Here is a 24401-nt window from a genome sequence, read left to right as displayed (position 1 = left end):
GACTTCAGAGCAAGATAAGATATGGGAAGCAATAATATTATTATATATTGGAGAACATTATAAATGTAGGTTGTATCCTTTAAAGGAAGTTTTATAGAGGAGTTGTGTTAAGCCTTTTCACTTTTATATCTTTTGAACCCCAAATTATAAACTGTATATTCTAAATTATATAGGGTTTGTTTTTTTGGTAATGAGCACATTAAAAGATACAACCTACAGTTATATATTGTTATAGAAGGAATGTATTTTAGAGCTTTTTAGTTAATAAAAATAGACATTAATTGACACTGAAAAAAATGATAAATAAAAGATTTGCTTTAAAATATTTTACATTTCCAGTCAGCTACTAATCCCTGTGAATAAAAGTGCAGCTATGAAAGTTTTAAAAGTACTGACGACACCTGTGATATCCCAGAAGTCCATACTGTCACATGAATTATCAAAACATTGATACCACAGTGTCATATTATTCAGCCCATATCTATCTTGTTAGACCTCCAGTATTATTGGCACCCATCATTAATTAATAAAATTAATTTAAAAAAAGCACCCTTTTTACAATAAAACCACAAAACCCCTAAAATAGTACACTGTGTAGTAAACATTGTCACAGTTCATGTGATTGGCACTCGTGATTGGCACTCTTGTCTCCCTTGGCAACGTGAACAACCCGATGACAGGAGTGGAAGATATCAGATAATTGTGATACCACGTGTGTGTGTGTGTGTGTGTGTGTGTGTGTGTGTGTGCATGTACAGCAGTTTATTCCTAGACAAGCTATGATTAAAGTAAGGTCTGAGAAGTCAATGACAAGCACCCTGAGTATTGCTGAATTTAGACAAATGAACTGCTGGAAAAAGGACTTGCTTGCTCTGAGGCTTGGCTGGGACTGGGAGCAGCTTGTGCCAGAGAGGAAACCGCTCCATCGACCAGGACCAACTACTGAAAATCCCACATTATTTTTGGTTAAAATTGTGGAACTGGTCTTCAGAAAAATGAAGACCGCATATCCGGGTTGTCTCCATAACACGCCCTGATGCGCCACAGTCTACCAACTGAGTCCAACTTTCCTTTTCCTTGAAAGGAACGCGAAATAAAAACACAATGCCAACCTTTCCAAAGGATTTGCATCCAGGTACAGAGCAAAAAAAAGAATTGATAGCATGATCAGTAGCACTTAAAATCTAATGAATTTAGGCCATAAACATAACATTTGGGTGGGTTTCCTCTGGGTACTCTGGTTTCCTCCCCCAGTCCAAAGATATGCGTTGATTGGCAATGCCAAATTGTTTGTAGTGTGTGAATGTGTGTGCGATTGTGCCCTGCGGTGGGTTGGCACCCCGTCCTGGGTGTCCCCTGCCTTGTGCCTCGAGTCCCCTGGTACCCAGCAACCCTCTGTAGGATAAACGGTAGAGAAACTGGATGGATGGATGAATGGATAGATAACATTTGGGCCAAAATAAGGACTATGTACTGAAACTGAGTTGATTAAATTATATAAGGGGGAGGGGGGAACTGCTATACAGTTAAAAGATATGAAAAGATATGATAAGATGTATGTATGTATTTATGTATGTATATGACTGCCACATATACAGTAATGCATGAGCCATTGGAGCACACACACACTGGAGCATCGTCCAACATCTGTAAGACACATCTGTAAGTAACTGTTTGTAACGTAACTGGCGTTTCCTGGCGCTGTGGGCGGGGATTTCCCGGCAGCCTTTGCAAGCGAGACTTTAACAACAGTAATCTGTTGAATTATAGAAATGAATCTTTTTAAAACTGTTTCATTTAGCTATTTTCAGTGTTATACGTACTTGTGAGTGTAAACAGTTCAACGTGTGTGATAAACATTTCTAGAAATGGAAATGAATGGTGAAATTCACTTCCGGCACCAGTGTGACGTAGTCAGTTCGCTATAGCATGAACACCGTCAGTTAGCTTACCTAGCTAAACAAACCGCTCAGGACAAAGCGCGTTGTGTGTTACGTCACGAAGGAAATACATAAAGCATTACACCTATTGTTTACCAAAATTTGGTTCTTTGTTTGCAAATAAACAGTGTCTTGTGGTCTGTGTAAATAATAGTCGTCACTCTTTACCAATTTTGCGAAGCTTGGGGCAGCGTTTTGCCTTATTTTTATTCCAACCCGTATTCCGAGATGTCCCGCCTCATACATTACTATTGGCTAGTAGCGGCTCGAAATTGGCGTTGTGATTGGTCAGTAGTTTAGTCGTAGACACGTTTAACCAATCAGAGAGAGTTGATTGTAGGAGGTGGGATTTGCCCGAAAGAGGGTAGGAAAAACTAACTCGGGAGTGGTGTAGTGTAGGGTTTGTGTTCAATTCGACCTACTGTTTTTTTGGAACGACAGATGATAGACTTTAACTACACTTTATGGAATTTAACCCAAGGGTTTTATTTCGGGAAAAATAACGCATTAGTGTAATGGTGTTCCGGATGTAGGCTGGTATTCGTACGTGGTACAAAGTGGTTGAAACGCGAGTGTTTTCACGTCGTTTGTACTTGAAGGCCACAATCATGGCGATGAGAACATGAACTGAAGCAGTTCCGGTGTCTCCCTTGTGTCTTTCTTTAGTTCTGCGACCCGATCATGCATGCAGCCCTGACGCTTTGGGAAGTATGTGTGCTGCTCTTGTAGGTGTGTGAAGATCGCGTTGTTGTGAAGTGAAACTCGAGGCTGAAGCAGCATCATGGCTGTGTACACCGAGTTCCTGCCTCCTCCGGAGTGCCCGGTGTTTGAGCTGAGCTGGGAGGATTTCTCTGATCCGCTCGGCTTCATCAGCAAGATCAGACCTATCGCAGAGAAAAGCGGCATCTGCAAGATCAGACCACCTCAGGTACACCTCATCCTCAGCTCCATGCGTGCTCTGATGCTCTTATCTACTGTGGCTGGTTCATGCAGAGTGAAGGAGCCACGTCTGGGACACAACAACCAGTCCCTCTAACTGTGTGGAGGACATCCCTGCTGAAAACACAGCACCAAACCCTGCTGAAAACACAACACCAAACCCTGCTGAAAACACAGCACCAGCCCTCACAGACTCTCTAATGGGTTTAATGGGAATTCTACTGGTTTTAATGGAAACTCTAATGCTCCCTGTGGGTCTCTACTGGTAATGTGTCACCTTCTATTGGTGGCATCTTATGACCATTAAGGACAAATAATGGTTTTAATGGTTATAGTGGGAATTGTATTGGTTTTAATGGAAGCTCTAATGGTTTGTGTGGGTCTCTACTGGTAATTTGTTGCCTTCTATTGGTGGCATGTTATGTCTAGTGGATACCATTAAGGACCGGTAATGGTTTTAATGGTTATAGTGGGAATTGTATTGGTTTTAATGGAAGCTCTAATGGTTTGTGTGAGTCTCTACTGGTAATCTGTCACCTTCTATTGGTGGCATGTTATGTCTAGTGGATACCATTAAGGGCCAGTAATGATTATAATGGGAATTGTATTGGTTTTAATGGAATCTCTAATGGTCTGTGTGGGTCTCTACTGGTAATTTGTCACCTTCTATTGATAGCATGTTATGTCTAGTGGATACCATTAAGGGCCAGTAATGGTTTTAATGGTTATAATGGGAATTGTATTGGTTTTAATGGAAATTGTAATGCTCCCAATGGGTCTCTACTGGTAATTTGTTGCCTTCTATTGGTGGCATGTTATGTCTAGTGGATACCATTAAGGACCGGTAATGGTTTTAATGGTTATAGTGGGAATTGTATTGGTTTTAATGGAAGCTCTAATGGTCTGTGTGGGTCTCTACTGGTAATCTGTCACCTTCTGTTGGTGGCATCTTATGACCATTAAGGACCAATAATGGTTTTAATGGTTATAGTGGGAATTGTATTAGTTTTAATGGAAGCTCTAATGGTCTGTGTGGGTCTCTACTGGTAATTTGTCACCTTCTATTGATAGCATGTTATGTCTAGTGGATACCATTAAGGGCCAGTAATGGTTTTAATGGTTATAATGGGAATTGTATTGGTTTTAATGGAAATTGTAATGCTCCCAATGGGTCTCTACTGGTAATTTGTTGCCTTTTATTGGCAGCATGTTATGTCTAGTGGATACCATTAAGGACCAGTAATGGTAATGGTTTTAAAGGTTAGCTGATGGTTTGTAATGGTATTTGTATTTGTAAACCATTAGAATTTCTGTGATGGTTTCTGTTGTTGTTTTTTTTTTTTTCTCCAGCAGGGATGGTGTCCACACATAAACACACAGATCCTTTTTCACCTAAATATTATCATTTTTCAGATGTCAAACATAAGACATCATTAAAGCCTTGGGTGAAACCAATATAATTTGGAGTAGATTTCCAAGCACATAACACTTCAGAAAAAAAAAAAAGATGAGTCCCAGCTCATTATTCCTTATTCCTACAGCATATTACACTGTAACTACTGTGAATTATTCAGTAACGGGGGTTAAATGGGATAAACATTGACATATACATAAACACTGAGTAAAACTGGACAGATTGCAGCAGGTTACGTTCATTAAACTTTCAGTACTCTGTTAATTGCTGTATTAACCTTGTTCATTTTTGTGTTTTGCTCTGGTGTAGGACTGGCAGCCTCCTTTCGCTTGTGATGTCCGCAACTTCCGCTTCACTCCACGAGTCCAGCGGCTCAATGAGCTTGAGGTGAGATTTCCTTTCAGCTTGTTTAACAACATTGTCATTGTTCTGCTGGTTCTGTTAGTTGTTCTGTGCACAGTGACTTGCTTTCAGAATTCTCACGTTGTGTTTGCTTGTTACACATTTGGTTATGGCCCCTGAATGGCAGTGTGTGTAATGGAATAAGTACAGCTGAGTGTAAATGTTTTCATACCCTTAGGTGAAAATCGAGATGAAAACGGAGTGTAATTTATAACAACAAGACATTAAGTGTGTTTGGTTCGTGTTTATCACAAGTAACCCTGTGTTCACAATAGCAAGCAACAGGCGACCGTTCGTTTTCTATGTATGTGCGGCAAACCGAGCTGCAATTTCACCAGCAAGCGCAAAACATCAACGCAACAAGTGGCAAATAAACTGAGATTTTCTCAACTTTATGCAATTTATATATGATACAGTTTGATATATATGATGCAAATTATATATGATTGGTCCCCCGGACCAATCTTACAGCATGTGTGGTATGATATTTTTATCATTTCCGCTCTCACAAGTTTAATTCCTAACTGTAATTAGTTCCTATTTACAGCTTGACTAATAAATAGAAGAAAAACGGAAGAATAACCGTGATCTCATCTTGTCCTGAGGTATACAACCTCTCATTAAATGTGTATAGAGAAATTAAGAATTAAAATAACGCTTGGAGAGAAGTAGCAGAGATTGGTGGTGTCCCTAGAGAGTGTTCCTGCTAGTACAGTTAGCTTGTGCTGCTAATCTGCTAACGGCTAATACAAAGCCTGGCATGTAATGCATAAATCAAACAACCAAGTTGATGACATCATTTAAATACAAGCAGTAACGTAAAGGGTGTTCAAAAGCATTTGACTGGCACTGTATGTGTATATACAGTATAAATACATAATATTATACTCAACTGTATCTTCTCTTGCCTCACTCATCCCAGATTTTTTTATATGTTATAAATAGATAATAACTAATATTGCTGATAGTGGCAGTCTGATTTGCTTAACAGACAATTTTCATTTGCATTGCAGATGATCTGGGTACACAAAATAACCTGGTGTGAATTATTTCAAGCTTCTTTATATAAGCATATTCTATTGATTAAGCACAAATTGTGGTAATAAATGCTTATCGCTGTGGTTGAGGTGCCAGGATTAATGTTTTGCCTTTCCTTTCAGGCCCTCACCAGAGTAAAACTCAACTTCTTGGATCAAATTGCGAAGTTTTGGGAACTCCAGGGCTCTAAACTACGCTTTCCACATGTGGAGAGAAAAATCCTGGACTTGTACCTTCTCAGCAAGGCAAGGCTTTCTCACTGAAGTCAATCATCGTCAATCATTATGATGCATTTTAGCACAATCGTACATACCTTGTTTTTTTACAGGAGCAAAAATGCAAGAGCAGTTTTGCACTCATAGTTTCAGATGCATCAGTAGCAATACTTTCACAAAAAGCTGTAATAATTTATTCAACCTATCGCATGTATGTATGGTGGTCTTGGAAATGCGTCAGACGTCACTGTCACTGAATTCTGCCAAACTGCAAAAAACACACACAAAAACGCTTTTGTCCAAAATTGAATTTTTCTGCCTATTACATACTTTGAGACCTCAACTTATGGTATTAAACCATAAATATGCTGCACCATAATGACGCGGAAATGTTTTTCATTTAGTTTATAACCTTGTTTTGGTTTTCTGCAAAGATCATGAAAGTCTGTCTAATACCTAGTTGATACTACATGACTTTCATAAATCTCACAATAGCTCTACTGTGTTATGTGGACGTAGAAAACAACACACACTACACAGAGCGAGAGCATGCCTGATCCTCAGATCCCTCTTTCTCATGAAAACAAATGCTAGGGCTTACTATCATGTCTATCTACACTATTTTGTATGAAAACCAGGATAAATGAGATTCGGGCAGTAAGGATCTTCTGCAGTGTCTGTTCTGCAGAGAGAACTGGAGACGTAATGTAGAGAAAAACATAGCTATATATGTATATATATTAGATTGTATGCTGCTAGGTGTCATGTCATGTTTGTTCTTATTTTTATTCACAGACCATTAAGAATTATAATTAATTAATTAAAAAAATTACATTAGGGTATGACATACCAACTAAAGTTCTTATAGAAGCATTATTATTGTGCTTACATTTTGCTGTTGCCCAACACAAAAATAAATAGAACTGGATTCAGGGATCTGCTGCGCATGACGAGGATCGGGGTGTATGGGGGAACTTCTGGATGTGGCAGATCCCCAAGATTATTCTGTTACAGGGAGTCTGAGCTAACATTGTATAGTGTGCTTTCCACACAAAGAGCTGTCTATAAATCCTTCACTTCATGTTGTTAGCAGATGCTGGCTTTCAGAAAGTCTGTGATGTTCCTACTGCAGTCTGAGTGGACTCTTTTCATTCAGAAATATCCATATAAAAGTCCACCATGTGAAGGTGTTTCCCAGGCTGCCATACATATAACACATGTCATGTTTAAATATACTATTTAAAAAAAATAGGGAATTGTGATTATTGTGTTATTGCTGTGTTATAAACCTTTTTTTTCCTGCAGATTGTGTCTTCTGAGGGAGGTTTCGAGGCTGTCTGTAAGGAGAAGCGCTGGTCCAAGATAGCCACTCGTATGGGTTTCCCAGCCGGGAAGGGCATTGGATCCTTGTTGCGCTCTCACTACGAGAAGATCCTCTACCCATATGAGCTCTTTCAATCTGGAGCTTCACTCTCCGTGAGTTCTACATGACACACTGATACTCATTACTGACAAATTGCAATGTTAATGATATTCTAACAGGGATGGTAATAAAATTAAACCACTTTTAACACCACTGTATCTGTAATGAAAGAATAAAAAAAAATCACTCACAACACCAAAATTGTCTAAAAAGTGCCTGATAAATATTAAGGAAAACCAGTAAGTATAAACATTTGATTTTGGGCCGTACTTTGAAACATTTGCTGTATATATGTGTTTTTTTTGTTTACTGATAGTTGTTCAAGAGTTTCTTGTTTGTCCTGAACAGTTAAACTGCCTGCTGTTCTTCAGAAAAATCCTTCAGGTCCCACAAATTCTTTGGTTTTCCAGCATTTTTGTGTATTTGAACCCTTTCCAACAATGACTGTATGATTTTGAGATCCATCTTTTCACACTGAGCACAACTGAGGGACTCGTATGCAACTATTACAGAAGGTTCAAACGCTCGCTGATGCTCCAGAAGGAAAAAACATGCATTAAGAGCCGGGGGGTGAAAACTTTTTGAATTTGAAGATCAGGGTAAATTTGACTTATTTTGTCTTCTGGGAAACATGTAACTATCTTCTGTAGCCTCTGAAGAGCAGTACTAAATGAAAAAATATGATATTTGGGCAAAATAAGAAAAATGTACACATCTCCATTCTGTTCAAAAGTTTTCACCCCCCGGCTCTTAATGCATGGTTTTTCCTTCTTGAGCATCAGTGAGCGTTTGAACCTTCAGGTCAGCACTAAATAAACTATAACATGCATTTTGTATGATCTCTCTTATTTTAGCAAAAATAATTAACATTTTGCAGATTCTGAAAGGGGGATGTAAACTTTTTTTTTTTTTTTGTCATTTGTGATTATATGTGTAAAACTTAACACAATAATTCTCTTGCTGCTATACAATACATTTCTTAGTTTCAGTTTGTCTCGCAAGTATGGAAACTTTTACGCTCAATTAAACAAATTAATGGAGGTAATAATGTAAGACAATCACATGCTGTTCTGTTTTTGACTGTTAAAATGGCATTCTGAGTGAGCGTGGTGGATTCATAGTGATAACAAACTGCAAGTTTGTTCATTGCATGTTTGCATTTTGGATGACAGGAAAAGTCTCTGTTAAATTAATTCATCAATTGTTAATAAATATGCACAAGTCTGTGCATGAAAACATGTTATATGCCTGTTACTAAGAGCTACGAAGCGTTGTGACACACCAGCACTCTTGTGCTTCAGGGCATCCACCGGCTGTGTCAGGAGGGAGACGAAGCTGAAGAGGTGGATGAAGGAATAGACCGTGGCTGTGAGGAGGATGAGGAGGATGAAGAAGAGAAACCTAGAGAGAAGGAAGACAAGGAGCGAGATGGTCTGAGTGACAAGTCGCAGAAGAAGGAGCACACCATTCCTGAGAGACGTTCACGACGCCTGAAGTCTGAGGTTAGTTAGGGGAGAGTTGTGGTGTGGTGTGGTGTGCACACAGCCGTCTTCTTCTTCTCACTGCTGTAACCTTTTGTTTTGTTTGACATGTTTATTAGATATGATGCAGAATTATGATGATATGATGTATGGCAAACATAGTATTGCAATATTTGAAAAGATTTTCATGATGCACAATGTAATTTTATTATTCAACTGAAGGAACAGATACAATGCACTGATAAACAGCAGTGTCACATTTAGAAAAGACTGTTATAAAAAAACTAGAATTGTTTATAATAGAAATATATGTTCATTTTTGGGGCAAAATACTAATATGCTTCTTCTTTCTCTCTCTCTCTCTCTCTCTATATATATATATATATATATATATATATATATATATATATATATATATATATATATATATATTTGATATATACATTTGATATTTTGTCATTTTGTAAAAATATTTCTGAATCATACCAAAATAATCTAGTCAAGTTATGGAGTAATTTATGTGAGTAATTTAAAGGTGATTTTCATTGTTTCCTCAATAATCATTATTAAATAAAGTTATTGCTGAGGTCAGAGTTTGAAACTCCTGGAATTCTAGAAACAGAAGAAACATACAGTAAAAAAAAATTGTATAATCATAACTGTGAACTTAATTTTACTCACTGATGGGATGCACGTTGTTTATTTGACTTTTTTTGTTTATTATAAAAAAAACACCAATTAACACAAGTGTTAGTTACTTTGTTACTGTCACTCGTGTTGCTGACGTGTTCATGAAGCAGTTAGTGACAAATAAACAAGATATCCTCATATTTATTGGCAATGGGAAAAACTGAACAATGGTTGGCTGTTACAATGTCAATCAAATGGCCTCTTCCTCTGAAAAATAGTTCTGGTACTTTTGAGTGTCAAAAACGACCAGTCTCTTTAGCGACAAAAAGAAATATGACTTGTAAGGCAACCATCACCATCCCAGAATTCCCAGATACCAACAACACATAGCCTCGGACAACAAGCTTGTCATTCTAGCCCAGTCCTACACGTTGCTGCGTGTCACCTCAGGGTTTGTTTGAACACCAGAGTCATTGTTTGATCTTCATTTCAGAGAGAGAACAAAGAGCCCAAAGGCCTGCAGATCTTCAGCAGCAGTCCTAAGGTGGTGGATTTTGAGATCGTTCCTGCCGGTAAGATTTACACACATTCACCTTATTTAGAGACGGAAAGAATGTGAGTGAGTTTGTGATTTCTGGAAAACAGAGTTTAGTGTTTCTACTGTGCAAAGAAAGCAGTCACGGTTTCAGAATTGTGTTTGAAGTCTGTGTTTCTGTAATATAGATGACGCTTTCATAAAGAAGCAGAAGCACCTGAAGGCTCAAGCATTTGCTATTAAGATGCGTCCACGCAAACAGACTCTGGAGGTCAATTTTGTGAGTACTAACTGTTTGTTTTTGCTCGTGTTTTAGCTTGAAGTATTTAAATTACTGCTAAACTAGATAACAAGACTTATCATCTTATAGATTGACCTGTACATGTGTATGGCGTGTGGGCGGGGTGACGAGGAGGACCGCTTGCTGTTGTGTGACGGCTGTGATGACAGCTACCACACCTTTTGCCTGATCCCACCCCTTCAGGATGTGCCCAAGGGTGACTGGCGTTGTCCCAAGTGTGTGGCAGAGGTATGCAAAGCTGGGATTCTGTCTACAGTCGTAATTTGACCTGATATTACAAACCTCTTCTTGCATCAACAGTTTTTTTTTAATCCAAACTTTTATCCAAACTTGTCCTCTCTGTTAAGCCTGGTATCTTTTAATGATTATTTTAATGATCTTTTTCTAATTAAACCATCTAAATGACTTTGTTGGGTGATGGTCCTCATCTCTTATCCTTCAGGAGTGCAGCAAGCCCCGGGAGGCATTTGGGTTTGAGCAGGCCGTGCGTGAATACACACTCCAGAGCTTTGGAGAGATGGCAGACCATTTTAAATCTGACTACTTCAACATGCCAGTTCATGTAAGAGCAATGCAGTCAATGCCTTGTCATGACACATTGCCACTCCATTCACCTCTTTAAAAAAACATGTACATATGTAGATAGTTATTCTTTGCTGTTAACCTGGTTGATCTGCAACCTTCACAGATGGTCCCTACAGAGCTGGTGGAGAAAGAGTTCTGGAGGCTGGTAAGCAGCATAGAGGAGGATGTGATAGTCGAGTATGGAGCAGATATCAGCTCCAAAGATGTGGGGAGCGGCTTTCCTGTCCGAGACGGAAAAAGAAGACTATTGGGGGACGAGGAGGTCAGCTTGAGTTCACTTTTTCCTGATAATTTAAGACCATGTTGTTCCCTACCTACACATGCACAGTGTTCGCATTTGATGTCTGGTAAGAATTAGGTGGATGTCTTTAGCTGTGCATATGATCTGATTGTCAAGTAGATGTAGTGATGTCACCATGTCTCTTCAATGACGCTTTCTTCCACAGGACTACAGCAACTCAGGCTGGAACCTGAACAACATGCCAGTGCTGGAGCAGTCCGTGCTTGCCCACATTAATGCAGACATCTCGGGGATGAAGGTACCCTGGCTTTATGTAGGCATGTGCTTCTCTTCCTTCTGCTGGCACATCGAGGACCACTGGAGCTACTCCATCAACTATCTGCACTGGTAAGATGGTCAACAAGACAGCATGTAGAGGCTTTTCCGTGGTATAAAAGCATGGCTTATGACTAGAGATGTGAAGGTTCTGCTTTGTGCAGTACTATTGCATTCACAAATCTGATTAAAAATATGAGTAATTTTTAAAAAATGATTATGAAGATCTCTTGTTTCAAGAGAGAATTGATTTTCCTTGGATACAGCTTGAATGAAATGAAATCATCGCTAATGCTGAATTTACAGAAATAATGTTCAAATTTTATATCTGTTTCTGTAAAACTTTGTAGTATTTATGGGTATCATGCTGATGTCTTGATGAATTGTTGAACATTGTGTTTCTTGGTGTTATGTGGATCAGGGGAGAGCCTAAGACCTGGTATGGAGTCCCGGCTCATGCGGCAGAGCAGCTGGAGGCGGTGATGAAGAAACTGGCACCAGAGCTGTTCGACTCTCAGCCTGATCTACTGCACCAACTGGTCACCATCATGAACCCCAACGTTCTAATGGAGCACGGTGTTCCAGTGCGTCAACACACTTACTGTACATGCACAACTGACAAGTTCAGGAGTTTGTTTTGTTTTGTTTTTTTCAGAGACCTTACAGAGTTTTTCTCCCACAGGTGTATCGAACCAATCAGTGCGCTGGAGAGTTTGTGGTGACCTTCCCGAGAGCCTATCACAGCGGCTTCAACCAGGGCTACAACTTTGCTGAAGCTGTCAACTTCTGCACTGCAGACTGGGTAACACCGCCCCCCTCATAACTCTGTAGCACTCGAGCATGGGCTTTAAGGATACCCCAAATCCTACTTAGTCTAGCAGTTTAGTAATTAGCGCAACATCCCTTTACCGCAACGACACTGAGTCGTCTCAGAATAGCTTCTTCTTTCTTTTTTTTTCCAAATATAATCTTTGGGGTAAACTTGCGAACAGACTTTTGTTACATTCAGTTTAATCATCATCAGTTGATAGACACACTGATCTTCAGCACTGTTTTAGCAAAAAGAACCTTGACCCATTTATGATGCTATAGTGTGTGTGTGTGTATACTATGTTTAATTATCGGGATTCCTCCATTTGCTTAATGGTGCTTGCCTGTGCCCTGTGTAGCTACCCATGGGCCGTCAGTGTGTGGCGCACTACCGGCGGCTGCAGCGTCACTGCGTGTTCTCCCATGAGGAGCTGCTGTGTAAGATGGCGGCGGACCCTGAGAGCCTGGACGTGGAGCTGGCTGCAGCCGTGTGCCGAGAGCTAGCAGAGGTGATCGAGGAGGAGAGCAGACTCCGACAGGCTGTTCAGGACATGGTGAGACACTGCGTTCTCTTTGCTTCTTATTTTTCTTCTTTCTTCAGTCCACATTTCCCCACATTTCACCTTTAGGTTTTTGCAGCAGTTCAAGACTTTGGAATTATAAGATTTTATCTGACTTTTTTTTTTTTGGCAAAGCTCAGATAATGTTATACAGTGAATATGTTATTTACATAAGGCAGAAAACATGGCGAAGCATGCCGTTACTGGAAAAACAATCCACACTGGTGTGGTGTGATACAGCCTGATGTAACTGTAGTTACTATTACCACCCCAAAGTTGATGATTTTCCAATAACAGCACATCCTGAAGTGTTTTATTCTGCTTACACCTCAGTAATTTGCCAATGATTATAATTTTTAATTTACTGATGAACACCACATCATACTTTTAACAAAATTATAGTCATGTTTAATGTTGTGGTACATCGCAAAACTAGTTAGTTCCTTTTATCACTTGCATTATAACAGCTGTAAACAGTAATTTCCTCACCAGCCTCTCTTTCTCTCTCTCTCTCTCTCTCTCTTGAAGTTAATAAGATAAAAACGCTGGAGACGCCTTCCATGAATGTTAAATAAATGTCTCCTTAAAGAAAGCCTCATTATATCAAAGATTAAAAGTTTTTCTTTGTTAAATACTGTTTTAATCATTTTATTATCAACCTTAGATTGACCAATTTATTTACCTTTACTGAAGCCAGACTCATGCATGCTCAGCCTCATCAGATCTATGATCATATGCTATTATTCTGTATTGTTATACTGAATTGTTATTATCTTATGGTGGATAACCTATTTCATGAAAAAATTGCTGTTAAGAATAAAAAAGGGCTTCAAAAAGAGCCGTTTGTCCAAATGTCTGTAGTCAGTGTTTTAAGAACGTTGCTTGTGTTCAGTTTGTACATCTTTGAAAAGAAGCTTGTGATTTGCCTTGTTAAAAAAGATTAGGACCAGACGAGTGCATTTAAACGGTTTAGTTTTGTAAACTGTATTATATTTTCCATTCTCTGCGTGCAGGGGTTGCAGTCCTCAGAACAGGAAGTGTTTGAGCTGGTTCCAGATGATGAGCGGCAGTGTTACAAGTGTAAAACCACCTGCTTCTTGTCTGCTCTGACGTGCTCGTGCAGTCCAGAGCGCCTTGTCTGTCTGCACCATGCTGCTGATCTCTGCAATTGTCCTCTTACAAACAAGTGCCTCAGGTCAGCACACACACACACACACACACACATGCACAGAATCTACAGCTCAGATCTTTGTGTGTGGTTTGTGTTACACACATATTATAGCCCCAAATAGCTGGTGTCATGCAGCTATGTGAAGCTGTTGTTTCCTCTCCATACTAAATAATGAATGGGTGTCAGTTACTGTAATATGAGCATATTCCATAACTTTGTGTGTGTCATAGGTACCGGTATGATGTGGAGGAGTTCCCTGCCATGCTGTATGGGGTAAAGTCCCGCGCCCAGTCCTATGATACCTGGGCCAAAAGAGTCAGTGAGGCACTGTCAGCTGATCAGAAGAACAAGAAAGGTAATTATCGCTCACACACACACACACCACAAGTGCACACATCAACACTCTAACACACTCATCTCTTCTCTGTCTCTCCTCTCAGATCTTATCGAGCTAAAGGTGTTGATGGAGGACGCAGAGGACAGGAAGTACCCAGAGAACAATCTGTTCCGTAAGCTGAGAGAGATGGTGAAGGAGGCGGAGACCTGCTCTTCTGTAGCCCAGCTTCTGCTCAACCACAAACAGAGACACAAGTAAATTAACACACTCTTATCGGGTTATGAATTGTGAATGCGTAGGAAATATAAGGAGGGTCCCTATAGTAATAATAATAATAATAATAATAATAAGTAGTAGTAGTAATAGTAGTAGTTTTATTTTTATTTGGAATTATTATATTTTCCAAACTTCAAATTGTTTGTATTTATTCATTACATTTTTTTCATTCATTTATTCATTCATTTTCATTCCTTTTTATATTAAAGTTAATAAAAGTATGTTGTAGTATTACATACTGCTGATATAAATTATTATCATAGACCCATATAAAGACAGGTGATAAATTAAAGGAAAAAGTGGGTTAATAAAGTGTTGGGCCAGCAGAAGTCACAGCTGGAGTGTTGAAAAACATTTCTCCAAAACATATTCTGTGGTGGAGAGCGCTCTCTAACACATCACTCTAACAGAGATCATTCGGGCTGAGATCTGGTGACTGTGAAGGTCACAGCATATGATTTACATCATTTTTGCGTTTATTAAACCGTTCAGTGAGTCCTGTGGATAGAGGCAGGGTCATGAAAGAAAGCTGAAGTTGGAAGAACATTGTATTGATTTGCAGTGTATTGTGGAGGTTGGGGATGAGTGCACTCAAACCATGTCAGCAAAATCCAGCAACAAAGAGCCACGGGTTTTTCCTTTAATCTGTCACCTTTGTCTGGATGAAGATTTTGCTTGAAATGGATTGGTCAACAAACTGACGGATTGATTTTTGTGGTTTAAGAAGGGAGCGCACAGAGATCAGTCGTACACGCACCAAGCTGACGGTGGAGGAGCTGAAGGCGTTTGTGGAGCAGCTGTTCCGTCTGCCATGTATCATCAGCCAGGCGCGGCAGGTCAAAGTAAGACACCAATCTCACTCTCAGACTCGCATCTTCTCACCTTACAGCCAAAGTATGTCTGATGATGATTCTGTGTAAATCTATTGCAACCTCAACATCAAGAGAAGCCACTGACACCCGCCCTAGATTTTCTCTCTTGGGCGTGTAGCACTGCTGCTGTTCTGTTGCTTATGGGGGAAAAGGACCAGCTTTTTTTAGAGTCTGATAAGAAATTGTTAATGCTAGTTTATAATACATTATAATACATATAATTTCATTGTGTTAATTCTGTTTAAAATTGTTTTTATAGATTTACATTCATTTATTTATGTATACAGTATTCTTGCATTCTCTATGAATACTTAACCACTGAACAGTGTGCCCTAACTTGTTTCCTAGGTGAAGCCATGTTGAAAGGAAGCTGGTAGGAAATAAAAGTGAGAGTAGAGACAGTGTGCATTAAGGACCCAGATCAGAGAATGTCAGAATCAAAGCTCTGAGCCACATACTTCCTTAGGAAATAGCTGTTGGTCTACAAACATTGCTTAACATAGCAGTTTGTCATTTTTAGAGCCCTTTGATGCCTTCAAGGCACTTGAAGGCACTGCAAGTGCTATGAAGACATGGCAAGCCACGCATTCTGAAACAACATATGCCTGGTAAATATAACATATGCCTTTTCAGGAACAGGGAAGAGCTAAGGGGTGGAGTTAAGTCCCGGGCCAGAAGAATGTAAACAGGAGCAAAAAAGGAAGACCTAGTGAGATCTGTTGCGCAGTCTTGTGAATCATAATAATTTCCTTTATGTTTAATCCTGAATGATATGAAAAGTAAAAATAGTTTTTGAAATTGAAAACTTCACCTCAAGGATAATGGCGAAACACACCTCCTTAAGTCTGCTCATGAAAGGTTGTAGATTAAAAAGCACAAAATATGCAGCAGTGTGGGGACTGCATGTGAAAATCACTTTTTAGCCACAGAATCAACCTCGTGGACTTTTACAGAACGATTTTATTTTTCAGTCATGATTAAGCTTCTCAGTTATATGCCTCACCGTGTCCTCCTCCTTTCTCTCAGGAGCTGCTGGAGAACGTGGAGGACTTCCACGAGCGCTCTCAGCTGGCCCTGGCAGACGAGACCCCAGATTCGGCTAAGCTGCAAGCTCTGGTGGAGCTGGGCTCAGGGCTTGATGTGGAGCTGCCAGAGCTGGCGCGTTTGAAGCAGGAGCTGCAGCAGGCCCGCTGGCTGGATGAGGTGCGTCTCACCCTGCACGAGCCACACCGAGTCACACTTGAGCTCATGAAGCGCCTCATCGACTCGGGTGTGGGTCTGGCCCCGCACCACGCTGTGGAGAAAGCCATGGCTGAGCTGCAGGAACTCCTCACTGTGTCTGAGCGCTGGGAGGACAAGGCGCGTGCATGCCTGCATGCCAGGTAATGGCCAAAACTGTCCTAAACTCTCCTTTTTTTTTTTTTTTTTTTTTTCGCTGTACTTTGTAAAGCTTGTCCTTGAGTCTAGAGAATAAATCTAAACTTGTTTTTAAGCAATAGTGGGTAGAGGGTCAAACCTAAACATCTGAATCATTTCACGCGCCATTTTTTCAGCTGAATTTTCTTGTTTAAAATGCTTTCTCAAAAGTTTTCTGCATACTTTAGCCCCTTCCTTACCTAACATCTTTTCTTAATATATTTGTTAAGCATGTCTAGTTTTTCATGTTTTGTAAATTAAAAAACTTTTGCAGAAATTGCCTAAAAAAATGTTAAATGTTGCTTTTAGACCTCGCCACAGTATGGTCACCCTCGAAAGCATCGTTGTAGAGGCTAAGAACATCCCTGCCTATCTGCCTAATGTTCTGGCTCTCCGGGAAGCTCTGCACAAAGCCAAAGAGTGGACAGCAAGAGTGGAGGCCATCCAGGTACCCTAGACTCTTTAAATTCTGTTAATTCATAGGTAGAAAAGAACTTATTTGATTGGATTAATGTTTATAGAGATTGGGCTGTGTAGAACTGATGAGGTGTGTTTTTTTTTCTTTAATATCGGGACAGAATGGCACCAGTTATGCGTACCTGGATCAGCTGGAGGCTCTGCTAGCGAGGGGCCGCTCCATTCCTGTGCGTCTGGACGCCCTGCCGCAGGTGGAATCCCAGGTAGCTTCAGCACGAGCTTGGAGAGAGAGGACAGCGCGCACCTTTCTTAAGAAAAACTCCACCTACACGCTGCTACAGGTGAGAGACAGCATTCATCAAAGCCAGAGAAATAGAATATTTGTTTTGTTATCTTGTCTCATTTTGAGGGTTTGTCTCTCAGGTTCTGAGTCCCCGGGCTGACATTGGTGTGTACGGCAGCAGCAGAAGCAAGCGCAGGCGAGCCAAAGAGCTGCTGGAGAAAGAGCGTGGTGCGGAGCCGGAGAGCCTGAGCGACCTGGATGAAGCCGCAGACGAGGAGCGCTCACCCTCTGCCGTGGTGGCTGCCTTTAAGGCTCAGGAGCAGCAGGAGGCAGAAGCCATGCACTCGCTACGGGCCGCCAACTTGGCCAAGATGAGCATGGCCGAGCGCATTGACGAGGTCCGCTTCTGCCTGTGCCGCAAGACGGCGGGAGGTGTAATGCTACAGTGCGAGCTGTGCAAAGACTGGTTCCATGGCGCCTGTGTGCCCCTGCCCAAAGCAGGCTCGCAGAAGAAGCTGACAACAGGCAGCAGCTGGCAGAGTGCTAGCAAAGAGTCAAAGTTTCTGTGCCCATTATGCCAGCGTTCGAGGCGACCCCGACTCGAGACCGTCCTTTCGTTATTAGTGTCCCTGCAGAAGCTTCCCGTGCGGTTGCCTGAGGGCGAGGCGCTGCAGTGTTTGACAGAGCGTGCCATGAGCTGGCAGGACCGGGCGCGGCAAGCCCTGGCCACCGACGAACTCTCCTCTGCTCTAGCCAAGTTGTCTGTGCTCAGCCAGCGTATGGTGGAGCTCGCAGCACGCGAGAAGACCGAGAAGATCATCAACGCCGAGCTGCAGAAAGCTGCCGCCAATCCAGACCTACAGGTGAGTCTATGGCCTCAGACTCTGATTTCAAAACCACTTTATATAATATTATCTAATATTTAACATGTGCTTCTGGATCCTTTCTTGGGGTCTTAAAACTTGCTCAATGCCAATTTTATGCATAACCTTAACTTGACTACTGTGTGGCAGAGGGTTTGGTGTACTGTGCTGAACTGTTTCATTTTTTTCTGTTATTTTCCCTCTCCTGCCCCTGCGCTTTGACAAAGCTGGGATATGTGAAGAAAAGAATTTCACTGTGCTGTAATGTATATGTGACAAATAAAGGCTTCTTCTTCTTCTTTTCTTCCTCTCAGGGACACATTCAGACTTTCCAGCAGGCCGGATTCAACAGGGCCACCTCACCACGGACATCTCTAGACTATGACGATGAGGAGACGGACTCAGATGAGGACATCCGTGAGACTTACGGCTATGACATGAAGGTATCTTTAAAGAAAGTGCAGAGGATGCACAATATTTTAATCACCGTCTTTGCTGTGCTTATTTATTTATTTTTTTTAATAAATTAATCAACTGTGATATTGCTGAACTATCTATCTATACCCACATTGTAGACGAGTCTTATATATTTAAAATGTACAAGTACAATGTATAATATATGAGAACATTATTTTTGGGAATTTATAGTTATGTTTTTACTGTTTTTATATTTTAAACAGCACTTTAAAAATCTAAGTACAGTTTCATTCAGTATTAATGTAATTTCTTCGTCTGTCTCCAGGACTCGGGTGAGGTAAAGCCCTACTTGTTCTGTGATGAGGAGATCCCTGTGAAGTCAGAAGAGGTTGTCAGTCACATGTGGCCGGCCACGCCCTCTTTCTGTGCTGAACACGCCTACTCCTCTGCCTCTAAGTCCTGCCCCCAGAGTAAGTAACCTTACAAACACCTCGTATCTAACAAATCTATAAACTTTTATAAATGCAATAAATGTTTAATGTGCAACTTGATTTGTAATAAAATTATACAACAATACAGTTGTAATTATGTAATGTTGTCGCAGGCATGTTTACTACTTATCATGTGTTACGCACTGATATCTGTACTCAGAGCATGTGTCAAGGGAGAAAACAAAGTAAATTCTGCCTCTCTGTTTGAATCATAACCTGAGTCAGCACTTGTCCCAAAGCCAAAACTAAATGAAGAAGTTATTTTTAGATTTATCTTTGTGGTGTATTTGACCCAAAATTCAGAACAGATACTACCATGCATATACATTGCTATACAAATACAGGTTGATCGATTGAGGCAGTTTAGCAGAAGATCATAATCTGGTTCTTGTATCCCTCTACCAGATCCAACCACTCCAAGGAAACAGCCCAGGAAGACGCCCCTGGTGCCACGCAGTTTGGAGCCTCCGGTGCTGGAGCTGTCCCCTGCTGCCAAAGCCCAGCTAGAGGTTCTGATGATGGAGGGAGACCTGCTGGAGGTCTCTCTGGATGAAACTCAGCACATCTGGAGAATCCTGCAGGCCACACACCCACCCTCAGAGGAGCGCTTCCTGCAAGTGGAGGTGAGTGTCACTGCAAGCTAAGTAATGCACTGGCAGGAACTAAGGTGCTACTGAACCATTTTGTTCCAAAGGGCACTACAGTGTGGTGCTTAAATAAGTTTTAAAAGTTACACTACATCCTTGAGGTACCTTGAGCCCTTTGACAAGCATTTGTACCCTGAAAGGTACAGTTTAGAACATTTTGTCTAAAAGTCGTCTTGAGCTGTAGGATCATAGAGTAGATGTGTTGACTCTAAGTGAGGTACATGGGTTTAGCTATAGGATTGTGGTTGTCGTTCCTCTTTGTTGCAACCACACCACTTTGCACCTTGCTGAACTTGCATATTTTACTCAGGATCTAGCATATTTTTCTTTCTCCTAACTTTTTTCTTTAAATGTCCTCTCTGTCCCCACCCGCTTTTCTTCATTCCTACTCTCCTCCTCAGTCGGAGGACACTCTTCTGGAGAAGCCAATGAAGCTAAAGGTGAAGGAAATGGAGAAGAAGAGAAAGAGGAAACTGGAGAGAGCTGAGCAGCAGTTACTTTTGGCCTCGTCAGGCGTGGAAGGCCGGCCCAAGTGCAAAGACATGAAGAGGGTACTCGAGGTTGGTGGCAAACCCAAAAAGAAGAAGCTCAAGCTCAGCCCGGAGAAGTCACGTGAGCTGAAGCAACTGGCCAAGCGCCTCGCCAAAGAGGAGAAGGAGAGGAAGAGGAAGGAGAAAGCTGCGGCCAAAGCCGAGTTCGCCAAGGAGGGTCTGGAGAAGAAGAAGGAGAAGAAGATCCTAGACATCCCCTCTAAGTACGACTGGTCAGGTGCAGAGGACTCCAACGACGAGAATGCTGTCTGTGCAGCAAAGAACTGCCAGAGACCATGCAAGGATAAGGTTCGTGAGAGATTTCAGGTTCACCTGATGATAATAATGAAGGCAGGCATCAGGCAGTCGGTCTGTGGTGATTTTAATGTCATGTAGGAATTACAGTAATAACGAAATGGTTATTTGGGGGTTCTCTTAAGAGCCATTTATCTCCTTAGATTCAGAAGTGAGTCATTTTAATGGAAATGGACACACAATCTTTTAACATCTTTCACTATTGAGAAGATAAAAAGCTAAACTACACCATGCGATTGATTATGCGGTCAAAACTAGAGTATGATGGGAATGTGTGGTAGATATATATATACAGTTAAATGACATTGCACTCCTGACTACATTTAACTGTCGAGGCTGCTGCCATTTTTCCTGTCATTTGGGTAAAACACATCGTCATGTCGGCACTTTCAGCAAATTACAAGTTCGAAGAACAGTTTTTAGAATTCAGAGGCTCATAAATACTATTCCACTGAACTCACATCAATGAGTCACAGCTCATAGCTTCAATAACAGGCTGTCCATTTTTCCATCCCATAATGCCCCCTGGTGGGAGCTCATGAGTGACATGAAGTGTAGTGTGGACCCAAACATCTCAGTGTTATTTCTGAGATTACATGTTTGAAACTGTACTGATATGCCACTTATTTTTAATCTTTTTCACATGAAAAGCTGTTGTGTAGTAGTAGGCATCAGAACCCATTTGAAAAATTGCTCAGAAAATGTGCTGTGGATCATCAAGGAATATAAAAGAAACTAATGAATTCCCTCACAAGCCTCAATTAATCTCTTTATCAGTTTATCAGTGTATCTCTTTCTTCAAGTTAATAAGACAAAAAAATCCTTAGATTGTCCTGTTACTGAGAAACCGCAAAGACATGCCTGTTGCAGAAAACGTAGTTACAGCTGTTACTGTTACTGTTACTGGAGACTCCTTCCAAAAATACTACTGTTGCTATAGAAACAATAACGTACTATAACAAGTGTATTTAACACCTTCTGACCAATCTGAATGAAGAATTTAACAGCATTGTGGTACAAGTAAGGAATAACACATGACAGTGTGTGCTGTAATAGGAAATTAATCCACATTGAAGTGGTGTGATATGGCCTGTTGACTGATGCGAATGATTATTTTCCCATAACAGCACAAAATGTGTTTTCTGAAGTCTGTTATTCCTCTCATTCCCCAGCCCAAAGATTACAGTTATTTATTATTCAACAAAATGTCGCTTTTTAGCTGTTTGTAGTAATGTTTAATGTTATGGAATCACCATGTTACATGTCAGGTCCTGTTATCACTCCTTCCATAAAAATGACATAAAAATCTCCTAACAGAAAACTAAACCCTATCTACAATTATGTTTTTATTTGTTAAATAATGGCACATTTAAAAAAAATCTGTTTATTATTAGCATTAGATTATTTGGCACATCCACCATAGACATCTCTGTAAATGCGCTGTTACTATATAAACAATAATGTATTAGAATGATCAATTAATATAAAACTTATGTAACTACTGTCAGAGCCATGTTTTTGTACAAAATTCATCCACACCTTTTAAAAAATTCTGTGGTATAAAAGAGTTAATGCACTGTTTGTATATTTTCTAATATTGCTCGTCTTCTCCTTTCCTCTCAGGTGGACTGGGTTCAGTGTGACGGAGGATGTGACGAGTGGTTCCATCAGGTGTGTGTGGGTGTGTCATGCGAGATGGCCGAGAACGAAGACTACATCTGCTCGGCTTGCTCGCGAAAGGCCGGCGGAGTGATGGGAGTCAAAGTGGGTGTAGAGACTGTGGTAATGACGTCAGCCATGTGTAGCACACAGACTCTCTCCCCCCTGTACCAAGCAGAGGTTCAGGAGGGCAGCTAGCACACCACACACACACACACACACATACACACACACACCCTACAACTGCTGTTGCACCTCCACCGCAACCTCTCCTTCTTTGTGTACTTGCGAAGCAGAAAGCAGAGTGGTACTCTCTGTATCTCCTGTGATTGTCTGGGGAAACTAAGAGCTGACTATGATTTTGGAGAATTCAAGCGTTGCAATCGATAAACAAGAAGAATAAGGATAATGCATGAATAAAAGCAACCAGTCCACTTTTTTTCAAGGTGAATCCATTTAAGGATTCTGTGCATGGACTGTACAATAAATGTGGATATTTAAGGGGGAAATGACTAGATGTGGTATGCTGGAGATTTGCATTGTTCCACCAGACATCAATCTTCACTTCTGTTTTTTTCTCTATAATCTGTCAGAACATAGTGCTGAGCTCTAAGCCTAAGACTAGTCTGTCTCCTGTCATCACACTCGCATTGACTCTAGTTTGTCTCAGCTGGACCAGACTGCATTTGCACAACTCTGTTTTAACCTGCTTAAATGAATACATTACAAGAAGTATCCCACAATGCATTGCTGGTTTGCTCCAGACATCCCATCACAAACAGCCTGTAGGAGAATTATTAAGCTATTTTATTGATACACCTGCCACATAAACGAGTTACCACACAAATATGTAGGACTAGTTTAAAATGGATGTATGTAGGTAAAATATTTATGATGTAAATAGATTTTAAAGAATTAATGAGTCAGTGTGGATGTTTTTGTTGCTCTTTATTAAAACGATTCCTAGTGAAACAAATCCAGATCATTGTTGTGGGTTTTTTGTGCATTTCTTTGTGTAAGCAAATGTTTAAAAACATGTTTTTGGAGACTTGTGAATTGTTGTGTTGGTGTACATTGGTATTCTTGTATATCATGTGTTTTTGATTTTTAACATTTTAAAATCAAACTTTGTACTAAACAAAAAAGGGGGTTCGGAGATCAGTAATAATAGTTAATATTACAGTTTTTAAAAAAACGGTAAATTCATTGCTCTGTTTAACAGTGGTGGGTACAATAATAATTATTTATTATTAGAAAAAACAGACCCCTGTCCACTGCCGAAAGCGCCTACAACGGGCATGTGAGCATCAGACCTGGACCATGGAGCAATGGAAGAAGGTGGCTTGGTCTGATGAATCACGTTTTCTTTTACATCATGTAGATGGCCAGGAGTGTGTGCATCGTTTACCTGGGGAAGAGATGGCACCAGGATGCACTGTGGAAAGAAAACCTGCTGGCGGAGGCAGTGTGATGCTCTGGGCAATGTTCTGCTGGGAAACATTGGGTCCTGGCTTTCATGTGGATGTTACTTTGACACGTACCACCTACCTAAACATTACTGCAGACCAAGTACAGTCCTTCATGGCAACGGTATTCTCTAATGGCAGTGACCTCTTTCAGCAGGATAATGCTCCCTGCCACACTGCAAAAATTGTTCAGGAATAGTTTGAGGGACATGACAAAGATTTCACTGAGTTGACTTGGCCTTCAAATTCCCCAGATCTCAGATCTGTGGTATGTGCTGGACAAACAAGTCCGATCCATGGAGGCCTCACCTCGCAACTTACAGGACTTAAAGGATCTGCTGCTAACGTCTTGGAGCCAGATACCACAGCACACCTTCAGAGGGCTTGTGGAGTCCATGTCTCAATGGTCAGA

General features: G+C 40.7%; 1 protein-coding gene across 2 annotated transcripts; it reads left to right on the top strand.

Moving 5' to 3' along the window:
• The first annotated feature begins 1937 nt into the window (after nucleotides 1–1937).
• Nucleotides 1938–23499, top strand: kdm5a (lysine (K)-specific demethylase 5A). Of its 2 annotated transcripts, none has more exons than XM_026923800.3 (27): nucleotides 1938–2868; nucleotides 4603–4680; nucleotides 5856–5978; nucleotides 7254–7424; nucleotides 8673–8873; nucleotides 9976–10054; nucleotides 10206–10297; nucleotides 10388–10546; nucleotides 10761–10880; nucleotides 11007–11165; nucleotides 11350–11531; nucleotides 11881–12043; nucleotides 12142–12261; nucleotides 12629–12823; nucleotides 13843–14024; nucleotides 14231–14355; nucleotides 14441–14591; nucleotides 15341–15455; nucleotides 16512–16867; nucleotides 17211–17349; nucleotides 17480–17659; nucleotides 17742–18464; nucleotides 18779–18907; nucleotides 19207–19351; nucleotides 19778–19995; nucleotides 20421–20858; nucleotides 22488–23499. In XM_026923800.3, the coding sequence occupies exons 1-27, from the start codon at nucleotides 2722–2724 to the stop codon at nucleotides 22719–22721; spliced, it is 5124 nt and encodes a 1707-aa protein (XP_026779601.3). In that variant the 5' UTR covers nucleotides 1938–2721; the 3' UTR covers nucleotides 22722–23499. The 2 variants fall into 2 exon arrangements, with proteins under 2 accessions (XP_026779601.3, XP_026779600.3); XM_026923799.3 differs by having other exon boundaries at nucleotides 1939–2868; nucleotides 15338–15455.
• Nucleotides 23500–24401: the final 902 nt, after the last annotated feature.

This window comes from Pangasianodon hypophthalmus, chromosome 18 (genome assembly GCF_027358585.1).
Source record: "Pangasianodon hypophthalmus isolate fPanHyp1 chromosome 18, fPanHyp1.pri, whole genome shotgun sequence".
Lineage (NCBI taxonomy): Eukaryota > Metazoa > Chordata > Actinopteri > Siluriformes > Pangasiidae > Pangasianodon > Pangasianodon hypophthalmus.
This window is presented reverse-complemented; position numbering and strand designations above follow the sequence as displayed.

What these genes read in the sequence shown, in the direction of transcription:
- kdm5a (XM_026923799.3), top strand. Translation starts at nt 2,722, where the DNA reads ATGGCTGTGTACACCGAGTTCCTGCCTCCTCCGGAGTGCCCGGTGTTT. An exon ending in CGTGCATGCCTGCATGCCAG is followed by an intron (nt 16,868 to 17,210) that starts GTAATGGCCAAA and finishes TGTTGCTTTTAG; the next exon opens with ACCTCGCCACAGTATGGTCA. An exon ending in CCACCTACACGCTGCTACAG is followed by an intron (nt 17,660 to 17,741) that starts GTGAGAGACAGC and finishes TTTGTCTCTCAG; the next exon opens with GTTCTGAGTCCCCGGGCTGA.